At 37.4% G+C, this 18,075-nt stretch overlaps 1 protein-coding gene across 3 annotated transcripts; it reads right to left on the reverse strand.

Moving 5' to 3' along the window:
* Positions 1-1,082: 1,082 nt before the first annotated feature.
* STARD4 (StAR related lipid transfer domain containing 4) lies at positions 1,083-17,828 on the reverse strand. 3 transcript variants are annotated; one of them, XM_047728977.1, is made up of 7 exons: positions 17,628-17,828; positions 9,999-10,113; positions 9,047-9,096; positions 5,274-5,400; positions 4,074-4,188; positions 2,818-2,975; positions 1,083-2,634 (listed from the first exon to the last, which is right to left on the reverse strand). In XM_047728977.1, the coding sequence occupies exons 2-7, from the start codon at positions 10,101-10,103 to the stop codon at positions 2,533-2,535; spliced, it is 657 nt and encodes a 218-aa protein (XP_047584933.1). In that variant the 5' UTR covers positions 10,104-10,113; positions 17,628-17,828; the 3' UTR covers positions 1,083-2,532. The 3 variants fall into 3 exon arrangements, with proteins under 3 accessions (XP_047584933.1, XP_047584934.1, XP_047584935.1); XM_047728978.1 differs by having other exon boundaries at positions 17,532-17,823; XM_047728979.1 differs by having other exon boundaries at positions 1,083-2,975.
* Positions 17,829-18,075: the final 247 nt, after the last annotated feature.

Consider the following 18,075-nt stretch of genomic DNA (forward strand, 5'->3'; position numbering starts at 1 on the left):
TTGACTTATTTCTAACACTCAAAAGTCCCCATTTAGCAAGCACTGAAGGCTCCAGACCAGAAAACATTTTGTGTTTAAAAGTGTAATTCCAGGGACGCCTGGGTGGCTCAGTTGGTTAAGCCGCTGCCTTCGGCTCAGGTCATGATCCCAGCATCCTAGGATCGAGTCCCACATCGGGGTCCTTGTTCTGTGGGGAGCCTGCTTCTCCCTCTGCCTCTGCCTGCCACTCTGTCTGCCTGTGCTCGCTCTCTCTCTCTCTCTCTCTCTCTGACAAATAAATAAATAAAATCTTTAAAAAAAAAAGTGTAATTCCATGAAATTCATTACTTCATACTGTAAAAAGATAAATTAGTACATATACTACAGGTCTGTGCTTTTCAGTACAGACCAGTGGCCTGATGTGGATAATGTACATTTAATGTGGGCTAAACCAAATTAGTAAAATACACACCAGATTTCAAAGAATTAGTACAGAAGAATAATAAGAACTATCTTAATAATTGTTTACATTGATTACATGGTGAAATGGTAATATTTGGGATCTACTGAGTTAAATAAACTATATTATTAAAATTAACACCAGTGGTTTCTTTTTATCTTTTTAATGTGACTACTAGAAAATTTTAAATTACATAGTATATGGCTCACATTATTTTTCTATTCTATAGCACTGCCACAGAAACAGCAGACTCAATTACATGTTAATATTAATCCCAACCCGTATCATTAAATTTTTGTATAATTGTGGTATTTGAGTTAACATTGAGTTAAAACATATTTAACCCATTACTGCAAAAGGCCTGAGCTTAGAATCAACTGTGCCTCTATGCTTAAAAACAAAACCAGATAAAACCTGCTCAAATCTTTTTCATCTTCTGTGTATTGGCAAGTGTGCTAAACTTTGGTTAGAGATGAGTCAGCAAACAGGCAAAAAGGATCTTTCTGGTTGATAGAAATGTTCTAAAATTGGATTGTGGTAATGACCGCACAACTATAAATGTATTCAAATCACTGGATTGTATACTTCCAGCCAGTTCAGTTGTACAGCTGTAAATTATACCTCAATAAAGCTGTTTAAAAAAAAAAAAAAAAGTGCCAACTAGAACCCAGCAGATCTAAAGTGCCATCTAGAAACTGCATATAAATTTCTGGTGATTCAAATATTATTTTCAATCTATCATATGACTCAATATTGCAACAATTTTTTTCCATGAGGGTCCTTTTATGTGCAATGGATCAAATTCAACAGTAGATTATATGATCACTAATTGAGGTGTAAGTTGAAAAAGAGAGAACGTTAGAGTCACTGAGGGGATAATTTATTTGCTTTAGGGGTACCCAGCTCAGGCAAGCTTATTGCAAATGCCTCACACAGTCTGGGCACCCTATAATTGGACATCCATTGGCATTTCACCAAAACAGAATACTAGAATACAAAAAAACCCCATATTAATAAAAGAAGAAGAAGAAGAAACAAAACAATGGTTACAGTAAGCACCACATGAAGAATTCACACTGAACAGGAAGATAGATTTCAAGACATGTGCCCAAACACAAATATAAATACAAACATTTGCATGGATATACTGAGTTGCCTCAAGGTCTCATTTAAGAAGTAAATCAGGTGATTATTCAAAAGCCAGAGAATCATCTGGAATGTTAAAATCATTCAGGAACGTTCATTTAAGGCAGCCACAGAAGCAAGGGACATAATATAGTCCATGCTAGGTCTAAAATGACTCATCCAGGCATGTGGACAAATCTATGAATGTATTTGTTAAAGTTCCAGACTGAAGTTATGTCACAACTGTGAATGTCTATGATGTAGTTAGAAATACTTTATGAGGTCAGTGATATTTTAAAACTGAAACGTGAACATGGATCAAATAAGACTGAAAATGTGATTATTTTCCTACAGAATATCGGATACTTCTCAGAATTAAAAGCTATTTCTTGAGGGCTTATCGTAAAAAAAAAAAAACAACAAACTGAAACGTGAACAAAACTCTCATTGAATTTGCTTTCTAGACAATTTGCTGTTGGTGAATATAGGATACCACCAGCCAGTTCACACAATCTAATCACTGTGGTGTCCCCAGCACATATGTTTTTTGTACATTTTATTCATGCATAAATGCTTTTTAGACCTTCCAAAATAAATGCACAGAAAGATACAAATACATTTTTAAAGATATCCACAAAATAATGTTGTCTAGGTATCAAAACAATTATATTTGAATTGTATCTATTCTTTTTCTTCTTATTTTTTTCATGCTTAAAGTAGTACAAGTCACCTGACAATGAAGCTCACCTTTATAAAATATAAAGAACCTTTTTGTAGTCCAAGATATTGGCAAACTCACAGAGCATACCAAAAGTAAAGCACTAATATATAACTTCCAAAAATAGTTAAAACTTAGAAAATGTTCATAAATCTCTAAAACAGATGATTTTTAACTAACAGCATGAAGCTTGTGCTTTCTCTAATTTCCAAGTAGCCAAAATATTCATACTGAGGCAATATTCAGTTTCTTAAGAGTTCAGGTCAAAGAAGTATACTACTTCCACATGGACGTCTGTCAGACTCTCCATGCTTAGACACACTGCTGTATCAAACACCATGCAAATCACCGCCTAATTTTCCTACAGGCTACATAGAAGAAAGGAAAGGATGATTTTCACAGGCCATGAAGCTGAGAGAAAAAGTTGATTCGGGGGGACTATCATACTACAAGTTTAAAGGTATTATGCCTTTTGTAGGGCTTTTTGTAAATCACCATAGAAGTTGATTAAAGTGCTGGCCATGGCTGTATCTACCGCAGACTGAGGAATCATCCCGCGCAGATCCGTCTGAATGTAGCCGGTCAAAAGACTCTGGTATGGACTGTCTTTAAGCGGAACACAAAACCAACCACAGGGATGGTTATAGCCACGAATAAATTCTGGTCTCTTTTCATTCCAGTCAACACTTAGCCCTACAAGGAAATTTTAAAATAACACCATTAATGGCAGTGACTGAGATTAGTCTACAACTCTCATTAAACAATATTATCAGATTTCCTGTTTAAACATTTTTTCCTCTTATCCATGTAGATGAAAACTAAGCCCCAAGAGTGACCATGGAAGAATGAAAAAGATAATTACCAAGTAGAATTCTGGCAGAGGTCTAGAGGTAATGGGGAAAGTTCTAATCCCATCAGAATAGGGAACATTATGTGATCTTGGTAACTCCTTGGAAACTATGAATCTTGGCTGTAGCATCTAGGCCTCAAGGTGCCCAAAATCAAAACGACAGTACCACCACTACTCCCTAAAGACACTACTACATCCAACTTTGGTACTGGCTGGTTAAGAGTAAACAAGTAGATATTTACCTAAAACTGCCAACTCAAGTATATACTATACACAGAAAAAGACTGATTTCCCTATAGATATATTTTAGAAAGCAGGAGCCTTCTAATAGCAGTATTATTCTTTTTTTCTTTAAGATTTTATTTATTTATTTATTTGATAGAGATCACAAGTAGGCACAGAGGCAGAGAGGCAGACCGGGGGCTGGGGGTTAAGGAAGCAGGCTTCCTGCTGAGCAGAGAGCCCGATGTGGAACTCAATCCCAGGACCCTGAGATCATGACCTGAGCTGAAGGCAGAGGCTTAACCCACTGAGCCACCCAGGTGCCCAGTATTCTTCATTTTTAGAAGAAAAATATTACACAGCTCAAGGAAGGAAAAATATTCTAACACATACCAGTGTGTTATGTATATGACCAAGAAGCTGTTTTCTGAGAGTGACTTAATCTATTTACTACAACTCTTTCTCAGAGGCAGGCATGTGATTCATATTTTTCAGTGGTGACCTGGAAGATACCACATAACTGAGAATAAAAACTTACCAGAAAGATTTCAAAACCCTTCTTGATATTGTTATTTTAATTGCTATGATGTAGCATTTGCAAAGCTTAGTATAAAATAAGTGTGAAGGCTGAAAATATATCTCACATAGAAACATCCAGCCAAGAAACCTCAAATATTTAAAACAAATGAAAAGAAATCATAATGTTTTGAGATCATTACCACAGGACAAAAGCCCTTCTTCATAGCCCACAGTGTAGGAGAAATCAACAAACTCTCTTGGGGAAATTATATTCCAAAGCTGACCAGCGGTAGTGTAACGCATCACACAGCAATTCTGAAAGAGAACAGGTAACAGGTATTACTACTTAGGAAACATATATGGACTCATATATCATAACTTAACCCTTAGTAAAAAACTAAGATTCATTTAAAATGTATTTATAAATTATTATTAATCAATAATTCTTACAGCGATGCTGACAGGTTTTCATCTCTATTCTAAATCTCACTGCCATTTTATGAGCATGAATAAGGTATATGACCAAAATACAAAGAGGTAAGTTACCCAGTATCTAAATCTCTAACTCAATGCAGTGGCTTTGTATCCTATATGATATTCAACATGGAAGTAGGTGGTGTAGACTACAGGTGTTTAGCATAAAAACCACAAATATTTGGACTAAAATACCAAATGTTTCAATAAAGAAATTAAAACATGGGAAGAATGAATTAACAAAAATAGAAAAAAAGAAAGAAATAGAAAAAAAAAACACTTTGGTTACATCATTCTCTAATGCCTAAGGTTGCATTTTTATCTTTGGTCTTTGATTTTGGCTTAACATTAGTGGAAAAACCTACATGTGATTACCTAGAAACCTGCATATGATGGTGTTGTCTTTAGAATTTTAGATTTCAGAACCTCAAGTTCAGGTTTTTTTTTAAATTTTTTAAGATTTTACTTATTTATTTGACAGAGAGAGAGAGAGAAAGAGATCACAAGTAGGCAGTGCAGCAGGCAGAGAGAGAAGGGGACGCAGGCTCCCCGCTGAGCAGAGAGCCCCATGTGGGGCTCGATCCCAGAACCCTGAGATCATGACCTGAGCTGAAGGCAAAGGCTCAACCCACTAAGCCACCCAGGCGCCCCTCAAGTTCAGTTTTACAATTAAAGATGCTGGCAGTTTTCTTAAGCAGCAAGGGTAGCGCTACTGTGGAAAACAAACTCCGTTCTGACTAATACTCATTAGTTAATATGAGAAAGCTCAAGCTTTTTAAAAGGCAGCAAGGATTCCCCTGTGAGATCTCTGCCATGACTACTTACTCTCCAATCAATGAATACAAGTGGGTGCCCATACTCACACTCACATGCTCTCTCTTACAGGCAAACACACAAAATCTGAAGTAATGTTTCTCAATAAATACCTCCTCGAAGTGTTCCAAAATATCCATTGAAGTCATTAAGCTATCCCAATCCAAGCGACAGGGACCTGGGCGTATATGGTCTATAACACTATTGACGCTGTCATCTATAACACCTTGCGCTTTGAAACTGGAGAAAAAATATTAAGGTCAAATGCTGTTAGAAAGAAAAATTTCAGTATGCCCTCATAATTCAGAGCTAACTTCAAAAAAAGGAGAAGTTAATTAAGATTTTTGTAAAGGGAGTAAATCCCAAAAGTTTTTCTGATAAGTTCTATCAATTATTTTATTAGAATGTACTCTTTGCCCTCAAATCTAACAAGTGATCTGAAGTCTAAATTAAATGAACATAGGAAAGTACCTTCATGTTACAGTGTAACTGAAAACAGTCCATACAACACTCACGCTTCATTTATTCTGTATGCAATTCCTTTCTCAGTTAGGCTCTAAGATGTTACTAGTGTACACATATTTTTACTCTGACTTTCAAAAACTTTTTTTTACAGGAACAGAAAAATAGGTCATCCAGGAATAGCACACAGAGGAATGACTCATGAATAATATCAGAACTTGACATATTTCAGAGGTGGCATTATGTATCAGTGGGGAAAGGATGTGCTCTATTCCATAAATGGCAGTTTGATTCAATACTTACACTAATAGAGAAATTAAAAACTGAATCACTACTTGACACCATTCAAAACAATTACTTCCAGACAGACTAAAGACTACTACATAAAATTTAAAGCTTTGAGAAAAACATATCTTTGTGACCTCAGGATACAGGGGGATTTCTTGAATACATAAAACAAACAAAAATACAAATAATACAAGACAGTTAAAATTAAAAACTTGCATACCACAAATGACAATATAAGTAAGTTCTTCAAAAACCAGCCATAGACTGGAAGAATGAATGTGTAACACATATAAACAGACATAATTATTCTAGAGTATACATAATTAATTCCTATAAACTAATGAGAAAAAGATAATCCAAAGAAAATAAGTACAAAAGATATGTTAAGATTGATCGGAAATGTCAATAAATTAAGGAAAGATGCTCATATTCACTTGTACTCAAGTAAATACTAACAGGATACCATCTCATACCCCTGAAATTGGCAGAGTAAAAACATAACAAGTATTGAACAGAAGGGAAAGAGAGCTCTCAAACTGCTACCACCACTTTAGAGAGCAATTAATTTGCAATGTCCCTAGTGTAGCTGAATGAAGCATACCCAAAGAAAACCACACATGTGTTGGAGGAGACATATACTAAAGAAGTTTACTATAGCACTGTTATTTTATAAGGAAGAATTGTCAACAACCTAAAAATTTACAAACACAGGTAAACACATCGTCGTGTTTTCATATGAATGTGAAAGAATAGATCTACATGTAACAACCTGGCTAAATCCTGAAAAAAACTCTGTATTAAATGGAAAAAATCAAAAGCAAATTACTAAAGGAAACACACACACACATATATGTGGTAAAAGCATAAAACAGGAATACACACTTTGAGATAGTAGTTACCTCTGGGGAGGAAAGAAAAAAGAAGAAATGAGAGATAGATTAGCTTTAACTATATCAGTAACATTTGGGGCAGGTCTTTTTAAAAGTTTTTTTAAAGCATCGGAAGCTGTTTTATCATTTTTAAGTATTTCCACCTCAAGCTTATATGATCTCCCCCATCCTAAATCTGCTCTTCCCTCCTGTGTTCTCTGACTTGGGGTGGAAGGTGGGAATAGGGCAACACAAATGAATCCCAAATTAGACATCTGGGATTCAACTTTTAACACTTCTTTTTCTCTTGATCCCATTTCAACAGTCAAAACAAAAGTCACCGTGTTTTATCAAGATGACTTCGTAAATGTAAAGCGCTTGGAACAATATCTGGCTCTCAATGAATGTTAGTTATTATCACTACCACCACCACTAGATCCCTTTCACATCCACTTGCCCTTTTCGACTCCCATACTATGTCCTTAGTTTGGGCACTCTGTGTCCAGCTCAATACTGCAACCATTTCTAGCTCTTTGGACCACATCTCCTTAAGTTTCTGAAAAAACAGACAAACAACAAAAAAAAAACCACAAAGATCTCTTCCCAGGAATATAACATTGACACAAAATTATGTTCATGATCTTGAGGAAACTTCAACAAGCTAGCCATGGACTCTAAGGATAAGACCTCTTCTCTAAACTCTCCATGCGGTCATTTCCATTTTTCACAGTGCTATCAGATTAAGTTCAAAATCTTTGAGGACCTGGGAGGTGGGAGTAAGGGTTGAGCAAAGGTAAGCACAATATTGAATTCCTTACTTCAGAATTCAAAAATCCTGTAGACATATGCTCTCTCCATCCTCATACTTTATGCTCCAGCTATACAAACATCACTTCTAGTTCCCTAAACAAACTCCTTAGAGTGTTTCCCATCTGTGTTTATGTAATAGATGCAATCCCCTCTGCCTGGAATATGAATCAATTCTTCGTTCCCTAAGAAATAACCCATTCTTCCTTTAAAGCTCGGTTCATACACTAACTAAGTCTTCGATGAAGTCCTCTCAAATTACCAAGCATTATGCTTCCTTGGCACATTTTGTGCTTCTCAACCCCTACTGCCAATCAGTGATCTAAAGGATTAACTTCACACTTGCTTACAACGCTTAATCCACAACTCCAGTTTCCTCACCCTCATCATAAATATTGTATAAGTCATCTTTCTGGAAATGCTATCTTTGGTATTATACTTGAGAACATACAGTAAGTGGAACCCACAGTTTCATTTTTAAAAGGACTGAGAGTCCCAAGGATATGAACATTCCACTCCAATTATACAAGGCAACAGTCTCTACTGGCTTTAAAAAACAATATTAATTTTCTGGTAAAAAGCATAAATTCGTGTTCACCTATATGCAAATATCAAAAAATGGAAATAGAAATCACCTATAAAACAGGCATCTAGAGGTGTGTATTTGGTGTTAAGTAAAAACATTCTAATATATAAAAATTAAAGTCAACTCACAATTCTGCTACATGCAGTTTCATATCCTGCTTTATTCACTTTACATCTTGAGGATTTTCTTGTGTTTTAAACTAATATTTGAAAACACAGTTTTTAAAGACTGTAAAATATCATGTTTCAAAATTTAACCATTTTATGACTATTGATTATTCAAGTTGTTTGTAATTTTTAATATTATAAGTAATGCTGTGATGAAAGAGATATGTATTTATTAACTTCCTTATGATTTCTTTAAGAAAAATTCTTCTTTTTTTTTTTTTAAGATTTTATACATTTAGTGAGCACAAGAAGCAGCAGCAGCAGAGAGAAGGGAGAAACAGACTCCTTGATGAGCAGGGAGCCCAATGCAGGACTTGATTCCAGAATCCCGGGATCACGACCTTTGCCAAAGACAGCCACTCAACCAACTGAGCCACCCAGGTGGCCCTAAGATAAATTCTTCAAGTATGCTATAGCACTGAGTAAATATAGAAGAATACTAGAAAGGGTTATACACTGTGCTAAGAAATTAAGATTTTTATTGGCCATTTGATATCATTATTTATGATTTCCCTTACTACCAACTCAGTCCACAAGGAATATGGACACTTTAAAGGCTTTGAATTTGTAAGGTGAATATGCTTCTCAGAAAGTTTAAAATCTTAAAAGCCAAATTTTAGTGGCAATGATGATTTAGTGATCATTTATATATATATGAAGTCTGGCAATGTCTTAAGAGCTACCTAAACCTACAAGAATTTACTTACAGGTATCCATTAAATTCTTCTGAAGGTTTTCTCCAAATTGTTACATCTTTCTAGAAAAATAAAAAAACAGCATAAGGGCATAAATCATTACTTAGGTGGAACTCTGGATATAAAACTGACAATTTCAAATTCTACAGCATCAGTCTTTGCATTTAGAGATACATAAAAGTCACTTATACCATCAATTGAGCCATATTTGAATTTCTTCTGTATCCTAAAGTCCTTCACATTGTGCTTGAAGTATAGACGTCCAAAACAGATTTTTCAGTCGCTTAATGAGATGCAAACCTTGTTAAGATCCTCACTAGCCATTATTATTTGTTCACTCTAGTCTTATCTATTTACCGTTACGGACACATTTGGCCCAAGACAAGGGGAATGGTAAATATTTCATTCTGAACTTGCTTGTATCTTCTTTAAAATCAAACAATTCACATCTATAATGACAGTGCTACCTTGTAGGGATGCCTACATCTTTTTTCTGATCATTTCCCAAGAAATTCTGAATATCAGACTAGCTAGAGTACTAACTACACTGAAGAGTCCTGGGTTCCAGGGTTGGCTCAGTCAACACTCAGCCACGTGATAGTTTGGACCAGTTATACCAATAGAAAAGAATATTAATTGGCCACCCTCACAAGCTTGTTGACATATCTGAAACCATTTCAAACTATCAATACATGTTACATTTTATATGTTGACTTTAGAAGCTATTCTTTAGGCTCCTGTTGCCAGTCTATTCTCATGTCCAATATCTAAAGAAGTAATGAAAGCAGTAGAGGATTACTGTTTTGCCTTGGTGAGATGTCAAACCACCAGCTTTATTAGCTTAATTATTTATCCTGCCATCCGCCCAAAGTATGGTCCCCATTTTCCTTTAGCATTTTGAAAGTCATCAACCAACTCATTGGATAGAACATAAATGCCATAAGAGGTAATTTAAATAATTTACCGTTTTCTTGGCAACTCGCCACTTATCATCTTCAATGCTATGATACTGTATGAGAGTGTTCTTAAGTCTAGTTGCAAAAGCAGGAGCATTAGGCAGGCCTTCCATTTTTTTTCTTCTGTTACAAAGACAAAGATTAGCATCAGCAAATACCACAATTTGAAGCAGTAGACCACTGAGTCTCAAATCTGGTTTCATAAGAGAATCAACCGGGGAGCCATAAAAGATACTTATACCTGGATCCCACTCCCAATCAACTAATCAGAATCTCTGAGAGTAGGGCCTGGGCATAGGTTTTTTTTTCCCCTAAAAGTTCCCAAGATGAGTAACACCAAGCCAAGGATGAGCATCACACATTTTAAGTTATTAAAATCACTCATATAAAAATAAACTACAATCCTCATTCCCTTTCTAAAGGAATATAATAAAAAGAAATACATTTTAGAATTCTAGATGACTTAAAGAAAAAATACTGCTGTTTCCAAACTACAAAAATAAATACACAAGGAATAAATTCTTTTACAAATTCTTTGGAGTTTCAGCCATTAAATTTTTTAATTTAGCAACCAACAAATTTAGAACTCATTCTAGAAAACTAATGACAAGCACAACTAGAAACCTGTTCACACATCTTTCAGATTAGGGTTACAGAACAACTTCAAAAGTTTGAAGAACTGCACCATTTTCAATATTTTATTTCATTTGATGAAGTGCTGTAAGATTTAGTAAGGTATCTGTATAAGGAAGTCATATGAAGACTTTTAGAACCACCAGTACCGTATAAACAAATGGTTCATAATTTTAAGGCAATAATTTTAACCATATAAAAAAAGAAAAGTACTATATCGTTACTAATTCCAAAGATAAGCTACTTTTCAACATTGTTTCTAAAAAGAAATGATTGTTAACCTTTTTTTAAAGACTTTATTTATTTATTTGACAGACAGAGATCATAAGCAGGCAGAGAGGCAGGCAGAGAGAGAGGAAGGGAAGCAGGCTCCCCGCTGAGCAGAGAGCCCGACATGGGGCTCCATCCCAGGACCCCAGGATCATGACCTGAGCTGAAGGCAGAGGCTTTAACCCACTGAGCCACTGAGGCACCCGAGATGATTGTTAACCTTAAAGATAATAAACAATATAATGAAGCCTTCTGTAATGTGACAGTTTTAAAACACTGCTGCAAATTCTTTAGTACACTTCCCATCAAGAGGTAGTCTGTGACTGCATGACTTCTTAGGCTGAGTTAGAAATGTCCATGCAGGTTTTGCAGGTTTCTTTTAGACTAATTGCTCTGGGAGCCTTGGATCAACATGCAAGCATGCAAAAACTCTGGTTATCTTGAGTCTGAAATGTGGAAAGACTGGAGAGAAGGGGAAATAGGGAGAGAAATAGGACTCCAAAGTCTCAGATCCAGAAGCCTAGAGCTTCATTCTAATGGCTATCACCCTAAGCTTCCCTTAATTTTACTGTCTTCCCCATCTTAACAATTTACTTGTATTTTACTTTATTTTTATTTATTTATTTTTTAATATGGGCTCCACATCCAGCATAGAGCCCAACATGGGGCTTGAACTCAGGGCTCTAAAATCAGGATCTGAGCTGAGAGCAAGGGTCAGATACTTAACTGACTGAGCCACCTAGGCCACAACCATTTCTTTCTTTCTTTCTTTTTTTTTAAAGATTTTATTTATTTATTTGACAGAGAGAGAGAGAGATCACAAGTAGGCAGAGAGGAAGGCAGAAGAGAGAGGGGGAAGCAGGCTCCCCACCGAGCAGAGAGCCCGATGCGGGGCTCAATCCCAGGACCTTGAGATCACGACCCGAGCTGAAGGCAGAGGCTTAGCCCAGTGAGCCACCCAGGCACCCCTCAACCATTTCCTTTTAAAATGGAATTGAGCCAGTGGCTCAAAGACAAAGCCTAGGAATCACCCTTAAAAGAAATTAAGAGATTCCTATTCACACCACCAGGTCTCATTGCCTAGAATATTGTCCTACTTATTTTCTTTCTGCCCCTCAAATAGGCCAAGCTTGTCACTGACTCTGGGCTTTGTTCTTGCTATTTCCTCTGCCTGGATTATTAGATCCCAAATCTGAGCATGACTAATAACAACTTGAAATGACAATTTCACTTTAAATCTATCTTAATACAGCCATCTGCAAGTCTCCATTACATCCTTCTTTTATTTTCTTCATAGTGCTTATCACAATCTAAAATTAACTTGTTTTTTTATTGGTATACTGTATTCTACCCTTTTACCATCACATCCCTAACTAATAGAGCATGAGCCTTTAACTGCCTTGTTTAGCACAATATCCCTACCTACTAAAACGTTGTCTGGAACACAATAGGCCCTTAATATTTGGTGAAGTGTGTTCACTTCAAAGCAAGAATTATTTGGTCTTGATTTTGTGTACTTTAGGTTCCTTGGTGCACTCCAGTAAAAGAATATAGAAAAAGCTTCTGGGGAAAAGCTGCATGATTTACAGAACCATCAAGTTACTACTAAATAGGAAATCAAGAAAAGATCTAAATGAAATGTCAACCTCAAACTTCTATGTGAAAAAGCTGTAATTCTCACCTACAGATGCATACCTCAGAATCCCCTTCGTCGTATTTTGTAGTAGTTGTAGCTGTTGACAAAGGTTCCTTTCCCTTCCTCAGAGGACTCCTCTGATTCCTCTTTTTGACCAGGCTTTGTTCTTGGGGTTGTCCTTAGCTTCCTAAGTTCAGTTTTAGCAAGAAACCTGCTGAGCTAGCTTACTGAAACACCCTCAAAAATTCCTCATCCTACCCTTGATCTTATCATGCTGCTCTGCATTCAGCAAGAACCCTTAAGTCAATTTAGCGAGAACCCTTACCCCTAATGTTTCCTCTTAGCAATTTCCCATCCATTGACACCTATCCTGCTCCTTGGCTACAAATCCTCACTGTCTTTGTTGTATTCAGAATGGAATGTTTCTTTTTTCTTTTTTAGGATTTTGTTTATTTATTTGAGAGAGAGCAGGGTGGGGAGCAGAGGGAGAGAGAATATCCAAAGCAGACTCCATGCTGAGCATGGAGCCGGACAAAGGGCTCAATCCCCATGACTACAACATCATGACCTGAGCCAAAACCAAGAGTTGGAGGCTTAACCATCTGAGCCACCCAGGCATTTCCAGAACAGGGTACAATTCTATACTGAGTTATCCTTTCCCCTATTGCAATAGTTCTTGAATAAGATTTGCCTTTACCATTTTAACTTCTATCTGCCTCTGGGCTTTTTGTGACACTGTTTTTAGATGTTAGATATCAGGTTCCACTGCCACATAGTGTGATTCAGTGGGCGTATTCTGGAGTAGGCCCCAAAAATCTAGGTTCTATAAAAAGCCTCGCTGATCATTCTGTTATTCAGCCAGGGTTGAGAAACACTATCTAAAAACTAAAGATGATAGAAATAAATCACTATTGTAGTCAGTATTTAAATAGCATAGAACAAAGCATACAAGCTATTAAAAATGATAAACAAGATGATACAGAACTGTAGGGGAAGAAAAAACCTTTTTCTCTATTCTCTTAGGTTCTGTCTTTGGGACCTGCAAATTAAACTGAAAGAAGGTATATTAACAGTACAAAAAACACACAAATTTTATTTGCTGTTAATATTTTATTTTTTATATACATAGAGGCCTTCACAAAAAAGAAGGAAATGGAGACCCAAAAAGAGCACTTAGACTTGGAGCTTATACCCCATTTTAACAAAAGGCAATAACTTGTGGAAAAGTGACAAGACAAAGAAAAGGGATTTGGGCTTCTAAGGGTGGTGAATTATGAGAAAGTTAATAGAAAAGAAAGGTTATTGTAGTAAAGTTTGTTTGTTCAGACAATCTTGGTGCCAGCTCTACCTCCAGTGATGAGTTGTTCTCCTCCTAGTATAGGAGAGGAGAGGGAAGACCTTCACAAAGGAAAATTTATGCTCTACTTTTAAGTAGTAGAGGGAGGGAAAACAGCTCTTTCTGCATTTGCTGCTGAACTGCCTTCAGTTCAAAATAATCCTTCTTCCAAAATTTTGGGGTGGTATATCCCAAAATATGGGAAACGTGGGAAAGTATATATAGAAAATTCAATAAAATAGAATTTAGGATCTATGTAAGTGATGCAAAATATATAATAAATATAGAACCCACCCATCGATAAAAGTGGATAAGATCATTCAAGCAGTGTGCCAGTCAGGAAAGTATCCCATTTCTCCTCAAAAGACTGCCAATTTGATAGCTGGTACAATGACCTTAATCAAGGATATGTTATAAACTAGCACAAATTCTTAGAGAAGACTTGAAAAACTAATTTATCTATTGCTGGGATCGTTATGATTAAACAGTATTCTTTAAGTCCAAAGGTTGCCTGCCAGGTTCCTGTGGTTGGCAGGTAAGATATTTCATCAAAGATGAAATGTAAAAATGCTATTATCACAGACGATGTTATCTTTGTATAAATCCATTACACAAATGTAAGCAATAAAAACTACCTATAAAGATGAGAATCTGGATCTTTAAGATGCTTACCTTAGTAATCATTCCCTCTTACTGATCACTATGAAGTCCAAACTCCTTGAAATGGCTTATGGGCCCTTTAATGATCTGGCTGAGCGTCACTGCCTAATTTCTACTCTTCTTTCTTGGTCTCCCCTAAAGACTAGGTTAGCTTCCCCCGACCCCACCAATGTTTCTCAAAACAACCCTGTACTTATTCACTTGTCATCTTTTCCAATTTAACTATAAACGTTTTGTGGCAGTAAGTGTGACTTAGTCAATGTTATACTCCTCTGTCTAGCATGCAGTAGGAACCCAGTAAATAAAAGTAGGAAAAATAGACAGTGAGCCACTAGGCTCACTTATGGAAGACCTCAAGGTATCGAAGAAGAGCCTGTTTACACCAATCATCCTTAAGCTTTTGCATGACTAAAAATTCCACTGCCATAATTAAATACAGCAATTTCTCAAGGAAGTCTACTATTTTATTTATCAAGCATCTAGTATCTACCAGGTCCTAGAACTACAGAAATGGATGTAATCCAGCTTTTGCTCTCAAAGTTGACTTATTCCACCCTTTAAATAAACTCTGAATTATAACAACAAAGCTAAAACATTAAAATTTATTAATAAGCCTCTTTTAAGAGTAGTGGAGTAGGAGGTAGGAAAGAAGGAGAAGAAACAAGTGTAAACTCAGAGAGCTCTTGAGCCCAATAAAATATTTAACCAGGCAGTTCATTCTCGCATGGATTTTTTTCATCAAGATTGAGTCCAAAAGAGAATAATGGTTACTGTCTAAACTATCTGTATGTGGGCAAGCATGACATATCTTTGAAAATATATTTCAAAATTGGGGAGCAAGCAGTATTGGGGTTATTATCAAGGTCTTGATGCTCTCCTAATAAAACAGCGTACTCCCATTAGTTGAAAGGAAAGCATACAATATGCTCTACTGCAGTCTCCACCTATGGAGAATGTAAGGAAAATGTTTTTTGTTTTTTGTTTTAAAGATTTTATATATTTATTTGTGAGAGAGCGAGATCACAAGCATAGGAAAGGGGTAAAGAGAGAAGCAGTCTCCCCACTGAGCAGGGAACCTGATGCAGGACTCCATCCCCAGGCCCTGGGATCATGACCTGAGCAGAAGGCAAACACTTAACCAACTGAGTCACTGAGGCTCCCTAGAAAATGTTTTAAAAACTATTCTGGACTCCCTCTTACTAATTCTTTCATTCCCTTTCTTGACCTACATCAGGAAACTCTCCAACTCAATCACTTACATTTCAGAGAATGATTACTATTTAATCATATCAGAATCTAGCAGCTCCTTCAAAAAGGCCATATACTTTTGACAGTCCTATTACTCAGTCCTCAGTAATGTCCACCTTCATTTTTTCCCCTTACTTTATTTTCTTTTTTAATTTTTTTCCCTTACTTTAACCATTTTGTTCATGTTTTCTATACCCATGTCTTCAGAATGATCACTAGTGTGGACAGTGGCTGCCATTGTAGAGGCAGCAGCCTGCCAAAGTCAGAAATTGTCTTGTGGCCATCTATCAGCACCATAATCTTGGGCCAATACAACTCAAGTTTTCATCAAATTTAAAATCACAGGGAGATGGCCATTGGTTCTATTTTAAATATGAAACATAATACACATTTTAACCTCTAATAAAAAGTGAATGTCATAAAAATCTGTATCTATGTAGTATGATGAAGTCAGAATTCACGTTTTAAGCTATTATCAGAATTGTTTAAACTTCCATTTCCCAACTGATAAGTGTTTTATTTATGTAAATAGCTTCAATTAAACATGCTATAGATTTTCCCCCAAGATGTTGTAGAAACCAAGACTTTGTAAATTAAATTATATTTTCTACCTTACATAAAAATTTCAGCATATGCTTGATTTCCAATCTTGAATTTGTAATTCAGCTATTCCAACTCAGTCAAATACAGTAATCTCTCATTTTTTATACTGTCTGTAGCAGGAATCCAACAGTGGAGCCCAGTTCTGCAAAAATGACCAATGCCCTTCCCTCCATTTCAGTGCTCACTTTAGCTTATTCTAGTATAAGCTTTACAACAATGTTGAGAATTTTTACAATAATTAAGGCAATATTAAATTCTAATGATATTTCACCTTTAAGTCTGAGTTCATGTTTGAGCTCCTAATGCTCTAATTTTTTTTTAATATAATAGCTAACATTTATTGATCATCTACTACGTGATCAGTCTTTCTGGCCACGTTAAATTGTATTATTTCATTTAATACAATTTACAACCTTCAAAGCTGATCCTATTATCCTTATTTTGCAGAGAAAGTAACAACAAAGAAATTAAGTCACTTGGAGATCACACAGCTAATAAGTGATGGAATCAAACAGATTCCAACTCAGGACTTCTGCCCTCGGAGTCTAGAAGTCTCTTCTGTAAAACACCGGAAGTTGCTCACAAGCTGTAAGAGACTTTACATAAAAAATCTGACATCACACTAAATCTGTCATTTTGTCCTGGCTCCGGATCCCAAAATAGCTCAGGTAATCTTTCTTAACTGCACATTAGGGATAACGGTAACACTGATTTATTGAGGAGTTACATGAGTTAATACATTTAGGACAGAAGCTAGAAGATAGTAAACCTAGAAAACGCTACCTCTTATCAATATCACCTCAGCCAACCCTTGCTGTGGGAAGATGGGAGGGACCCTACGTCGTCGGTGCATTTACTACGAACCAGGAAGCACTGCGCCCCTCAAGGAACGCCACCTTAGTGAATCTTCACCTTGGCCTAAGCAAGGTTACTACTACTCTTTCCCCCACTTAACGGATGCAGAAACTGACGCCTAGTAGACATCCAAGTCCTTAAACTGGTGAGCCGTGCAGAGAGGCGAGGTGCAAGCCCCGGAATCCTTCCGCGAATGGCGGGCGAAGTCTGCACCCGCCCAAACGCCGCGTCCGCCACCCCCCGACCTCCCCACCTGCCTCCCCCGCCCCGCTCGCCGGAGCCGCTCGGGGAAAAACGCACCCCGAAAGGGCGTCCCCGACGCCCCCGACGCCTCTGACGCCCTCCCTCCAGGCCGCCTCACTTCCGCCGCGGCTCCGCGCCTGCACTCTCGGCTACCTGAGATGAACGAGGCGTGGTAAGCGAGTAGGCGCTCCGGCTCGTGCCAGACTCCCAACTTTCAGCGACACTGAGGATCCAGAATTCCCCAAGTTTCCCCCGTCAGAAGCCAATGGGCGACGGGCCGCCCCGCTCGCAGCCAATGGGAAGACACAAGCACTTCAGGGAAAGAAGGCCAATCACCCAGCCAAGTCCCCTGCTAGACGCCGGGTGCACCCGAAGAGCTTGTGGCCCAAGTTGGCCGGGGCAACGTGTGTTTGGTTGGATTGGCTGGCGCGGCAGCGTGCGGAGCGCTGATTGGTCGCTGGGAATGGAATGATTTCTCGTGAGTTTGGGGAGGCGCGAGCCGGGCCAAGGTTCCCTGCCTGTGTGGGGTGGCGGGTGCGTGAGGCTCCGGCCTGGTTTCCCGCAACCAATTAATGGCGAAAAAAATTTGCGAGGCAGTAGA

Source organism: Lutra lutra, chromosome 5 (genome assembly GCF_902655055.1).
Source record: "Lutra lutra chromosome 5, mLutLut1.2, whole genome shotgun sequence".
In the NCBI taxonomy this organism is placed as follows: domain Eukaryota; kingdom Metazoa; phylum Chordata; class Mammalia; order Carnivora; family Mustelidae; genus Lutra; species Lutra lutra.

Excerpts from the sequence above, each read along its gene's own strand:
- STARD4 (XM_047728977.1), bottom strand. The coding sequence starts at position 10,103 with ATGGAAGGCCTGCCTAATGCTCCTGCTTTTGCAACTAGACTTAAGAAC. Across the intron at positions 5,401-9,046 it reads GAAGAATTTAATGGATACCT|TTTCAAAGCGCAAGGTGTTA; the intron begins GTAAGTAAATTC and ends TTTTTTCTCCAG. Across the intron at positions 2,976-4,073 it reads AGAAGGGCTTTTGTCCTGTG|GGCTAAGTGTTGACTGGAAT; the intron begins GTAATGATCTCA and ends ATTTCCTTGTAG.